Source organism: Colias croceus, chromosome 1 (assembly GCF_905220415.1).
Source record: "Colias croceus chromosome 1, ilColCroc2.1".
In the NCBI taxonomy this organism is placed as follows: Eukaryota; Metazoa; Arthropoda; class Insecta; order Lepidoptera; family Pieridae; genus Colias; species Colias croceus.
This window is the reverse complement of record NC_059537.1, coordinates 3,331,905-3,337,904: the sequence shown is the minus strand read 5'-3', so window position 1 is coordinate 3,337,904 and position 6,000 is coordinate 3,331,905. Positions and strand designations below refer to the sequence as shown.

Here is a 6,000-nt window from a genome sequence, read left to right as displayed (position 1 = left end):
GCAGTGACGCATTTAGTTCTCTGCAATGGTTGTCTAGATGGCTCTGATTTTAAAGTAAATAAGCTAGTTTCTTATTATAACGTCATAATCATTTTATAAAAATAGATAATTGCTTGGAATTATAAACTTTAAAAAATATGTACATATTAGATTAATATAATTATTTTATTGTTAAGTAATATTGTGACTTATTATTTTTTATTCTGGCAAGTAAATATTATGACATATTATTATGACAGAAAATGGCTGTCCATTGTCAACGTCAAATTTGGTTTTGCTTTTTGGTGTCATTTGTCAAACTCGCTCATGCGAGTCAAGCTGTCGGTTGTATATTTAGTTTAATCGAATTCTTGCGGTTACGAAAGTTTATTATCGTTTTATCTATCGGTTGTTTAAAAAAGTGTCGTTTTTAAACGCTGTATTGATAAACAAAAATCAACATACGTCGTCTCTATGGTCATTGAAAAAATATTTTATTATTGCTTCTGATGCCGCATTGTTTTTAATTTTGTTTGAATGGTGAAAGATGGACGTAAATCTCGATCGGTGTCTATTTAGCGTGTCTTTATAACGGACATGAAAGAAAAGTGTTCTAATTCCGTGGAATTATATATTTTATCTCGTGTATGGTGAGTGCAGTGCCTTTTTCCTTAATATCCTCATATCACTAACGTCGTTAGCCTAATTGTTTTTATTGTGATACACATAACATATTGATTGTTTATCTCGTCCAAGGGTTTCGTATCTAGTATGGGAATTTCCGTAGCTTTTATAAAGCAAAATTTAACAATAATCAGAAAGTTTTTCCTGCCTGTTTCTTGTATTATTGTTATTTCCTACAATAAAGGTAGAGACTTAATTACTTTTTATAGAAATCTGTCTATTTTTCTCGAACATTTGTTTATTTAAATTTATTCATATACATACATCACCTGCATGTCTTTACTGGTGATCTGCCTGAAGAAAGTTTTCTCTGATAACTAATAATGTTGAAATAAATTTGAATTTTTCAAATAATAAAATAGGTACATAGGGAATTATCCAATATTCATTAATTTTTAAATAATTAATCAATTGTATTCTTTTGTCCTTATACATGTTATAATATTAGTAACTACAACTTTAAATGGTGTTGATTATATCTGCCTATTCCAACTTCAACTCTACAATACAAATGTTCTTTAAACTGTGATATAAAAATGTATGCAACTTAGTATATTTATTCCTTTACAGAGCATCATATGCAGTCATGGCAAATGATGAATCCAGCGTACGGGTTGCAGTCAGGTAAGAATATATTCAATTTTTTCTGGGTTTGATTTAGAAATTAGGCCCTTGAATTTGATAGTACTGAAGATGTAGGAGACATAAAGAACCTTGTTTAGAACCCATACATTTTAACAGTCATAGTTTGAGGCTATTTCTTTATTAATAGTCAATAGTTTTGAAATTCGTGAAATCGCACCCATTCCCATGTTTCTCTCGATTATACTAGTCTTTTGTTGATTTATTGAAATTTTATAGGTAATTCTTATGAATAAAGTTTCATGTTTAAAACTGTACCTATGTGATTTAATAGTATTTCACTTACAACTGAAGGATATTATATTTTAAAATGATAGGTACTAGAATTAATTATGGGAAGAAGTAATAATAATAAAAAAAGACGTGTGGCACTCGGGGACTGCCGCGGTAAAGCTATTGCATGCTATGCCTTCAAGCCACACCTCCGTGCCCGTTGGAGTGGGGAGCGTGAGGTTTTTCGTTACGGAATTTCTGGATTCGGTCCCCACGCTCAAGGCCCGCGATAGAAGCTATGCAATAGCTTAATAAAGATATCCAAAAGCTATATTGAGAGTCTGGGGCCTACCTATATTTTGATGTAAGGAACCTTGTTCAATAAATGATTTTTATTTATTTTATTTTACATACTTTCAAGAAGTACATGTAAGTTTTGTATTAGATAAAGCAAATCAAGGTACATTGTTAATTGATTATTATTCATTGAACTCTTATTATAAACTAGTCTTGCATTGGAAAAACTCATTGTGTATATTAATATCTGTTGTTGTAGTAAAACATTCTTGTGTGATAATTTTAAGACTTTGTTATTACTTCAGAAGTATATTTGTTGACATAGAGTTAGACATACTGAGAGCACTTTCTTACTACCATAGTATATATTATAATTAGCTGTGCTACTACTAAAAAATGTAAAAAAAAAATCATCTAAATCAGTTCACCCAGTAGATTGTAGAAAGTTCTGAGGTAACACATAAAAAAATAATAATTTAGAACCTCCACTTATTTGGAAGTTGGTAGAAAAGAGCTATCTATCATAACACACATTTACTACTTAAATACAATATTGACCAACAACAATTGAATCAAATGTCAAGTATAGTATAGTAGTGAGCGATTGCTACACATGCATACACTTTTATGATATCGCTTTTACGACATAAATAATTATCTTCAATTCCGTCTGTAGCGCCTACTTTGTCTGAAAGTAGTTAGTCATAAACTTTTTTTTTTTAATGCGGAGAATTCGTTTACGTATATCCAGGGCTCTAGGTTATGTCCAGAAAGTACAGAAGCTAAGAAGTCTTCGTAGATTGCGTTGTTACTAAAGACTAAAAAAAAAGTAGCGTTCAACTTACCATATTAATGCCATTAGGTATAAAGTTATTTCACCTGCACCGATAGGGCGCATTACACTGTAGTTATAAATAATAATGCTATACGAACTTTTATTGGTATCGAATGCTTAACCATGAGAATCATTGATCGGTTACCATCGTGTTATCTTTGTATATTGTTATCTACAAGGCTTCTATCTCATAACAGGAGTGGGTAGTATGGCTCAATCATATGTTGGTATAGGTAAACCAGAATCTGATGGCAATTAGGGAAATCAAAATTTTGAGTGTGCAACCCTAGGGAAAATGGACTGAACGATCTTGATACTGCTTATTTTTTAGTTTGTTCTCAATATCATTAGTCACATTACATAAGTGGACAATACTGTACTTAATAATGAGATATCCACTTAATATTATGTAGGTACAATTACTTACATATATAATATACATATTACTTTTATACAGGTAATACCTACATATTATTATTTACACATACCTATATTTGTATGTTCATTATCATGTGCCATGTGAAAATATCGCTGTATATCGATAGATGAAAATAACTGCGTTAAAAACAACCGACTTCAAAAACGGAAAAGTAAGAAATAAAAAAGATTTGATATTATTAATTACTACATATTATTTTTATGTGCTATTTACTAAAAAGGTTTGATGTCGGTGCATGGGCTTAATACTAAGTGCTTAGTGTTTGGCACCGACTTCAAACCTATTTAATAAATAGCACATAAAAATAATATGTAGTAATTAATAATATCAAATCTTTTTTATTTCTTACTTTTCCGTTTTTGAAGTCGGTTGTTTTTAACGCAGTTATTTTTATTTAATACTTTTTAGTGTATTTTTCAACACGAATCAAACGAGCCCAAACTCGATAAAGTTGAGTCAATATATTACTGAGTTCCTATGGCCACCTTCCGATTCCATCATCAGATCAGCTCCCTGTCATGATAATGTTTCATCGCTATCCAATTTACATTCGTATACAAAATTTCAGCTCAATCGGTTACCGGGAAGTGAATCAAAGTTACTTGCTACATTGAAATTAAGTCATCGAGTACAGACAAAAATGCTCATAAAATAAAAACTACTAGGCCTAGCCGAATAAAATTTTTATGGGACCAATTCGACACCATCCCGCATCGAACAAAAAAAGAATCACGTAAATCGGTTCAGAAACCTCGGAGTAATCGGTGTACATACATAAAAAAAAAAATATACCGGCCGAATTGATAACCTCCTCCTTTTTTTTGAAGTCGGTTAAAAACTAGACTGCTTATAATTTTTTATAAAATAAAATAAAAATAAAATAAAACTATGTTTATTTTCGTAAGTATTAACGGATACACACACTATAAAATTGACTTGGACAGCTTGGACTTGACGAATAGCCGTATTGGAAACTCCTGTAATAAGTTTTCATAAAATTATATTCCAATCAACAAACAATATTTTAGTTACCTACATATAATATTTTTTAATTGAAAGTATCAAAGCCGGTAAGTCCAATTTACCAATAAAATCTTTTAAATTGAAAATTGTGATGTGTTTGACCCTTCTTCATCAAATATTTTTGTATACACATTATAAACCACACCTCTTGCTTGTGATCACAGCGGCTTTTTCGACATTTTCGAAGATTTTTTAGACAAAATCCTAAAAATTATTTATCAACTGCAAAAAAGACAAATAATTTGACAAACAATTTGATAGTTGTCAAATAAGTTGCCACATGAAAATCTTTTATTTATTAAATATAAATATGCCATCAGATTCTGGTAGACCTATACTTTCCGTGAATACGTGCTAAAAGTTATGTTTTAGCGTACATTTGGTAATTGGTTGCTAAATGTTTAATACTTGCACTTTTATTTGTGGAATAATTTTATCTATGTATGTATATTTTAATGAGAACAGAGTTTTAATAATATTTAAAATTGCAGGTCTTATAAAAAGTTTGTGTACTAAGTCGAGATTTAAAGGGGAAATATTTTACACATGCATTCGCTCTATTCTATAGTTAGAATCAATTTGGATGGGGTCCGCTTCCCCTATGTATTTTGCATTGATTTTTCATACCAAATAGTACGTTGGTCAACTAAGTCCTACTTTTGTTAAAACAAGCAGTGTCAACTACCGAATAAAAGCATGTTTAGGTTCCTTCCTCATTTATCTACTAAGATGTCATCGTAAATTCGTACTTACTACATACAATTGGATATAATAATTAATAATAGAAAATCCTATTCATAGTAGATGCTCATTTATCTTGGAAAATGACTCTACATAATATAACAGTAAGTGGTAACTACGCATCAAAGTGTGTGTGTCTACTGTCTAAGTGTCTAATAGTTCTGGTGCCTAAAAATTTTTGTACATAAATCACATCAAAGGTTCAGACCTTTGATGTGATTTATGTACAAAAATTTGTAATTTCCCCGATGTATGAAACGACATGGCTTTCCAGAATTCGATAAAAAGTCACCCTTCAGCGCCCGGCCGCCTGTGTTTATTAGAATAAAAGCACATCTAAAAATGAAATAGTTTGGAAAATCCAAAAGTGCACGCCTCATAATCTCATCCTTTACAATAAAATTGATTATTTATAAAGAGTACACTATAAATATAAAAAATAAATAAAATAAAACAGTTGGAAAAGTAAAGAAAGTGGTACCGTAATAATTGAGCTATTTTTCTTGTGGCCCCACCTAGATGTGAAACTGCGCAGGTTTAAGGGACTAACTACCAACTTATTTTTTAAACCTTGGCTTATAGTATAAAGAATCGAGTTTATATGGTGAATTTTGAGTATCTACACTATAAATATAAAAAACAAATAAAAAAAATAAAGAATATATATAAATACTAGCTTTCCGCCCGCGGCTTCGCCCGCGTTTTCAAAGAAAAAACCCGCATAGTTCCCGTTCCCGAGGGATTTCCGGGATAAAACCTATCCTATCTCTCAAGTTGGATCTAACTGCACACGGTGTGCGAATTTTATTATAATCGGTTAAGTGGTTTAGGAGTCCATTGAGGACAAACATTGTGACACGAGATTTATATATATTAAGATACTAAAATTATGGAGAACAGTCGATATTTTTTTTTTGTTTATTTAATAACAATTAAACCACATCGAATCAGACCCTGAAAAATGAAAGGGTTCTATTCCTGAGCATACTCAAGCGTAAGAGAAAAAAAAAGACTCGATTAGTAAAGTATTTCGGTCGCTATCGTGTTAACAAGAAAATCCTCCGCACATACAGACACACGGACGTCCAAGACAGAACTTTTTTAAACTGTTTTTTAACTAGTTTAAATAACAAAAATGACATCAAAA

At 30.9% G+C, this 6,000-nt stretch overlaps 1 protein-coding gene across 1 annotated transcript in view; it reads left to right on the top strand.

Moving 5' to 3' along the window:
• The first annotated feature begins 312 nt into the window (after positions 1–312).
• Positions 313–6,000, top strand: part of LOC123696352 (kinesin-like protein KIF21A) — a 104,839-nt gene continuing 99,151 nt past the window's right edge. The window contains exons 1-2 of the mRNA XM_045642482.1: positions 313–629; positions 1,234–1,287. Of these exons, the coding sequence (XP_045498438.1) occupies positions 1,250–1,287 (38 nt within the window). The 5' untranslated portion in view covers positions 313–629; positions 1,234–1,249. The remainder of the gene's footprint in view (positions 630–1,233; positions 1,288–6,000) is intronic.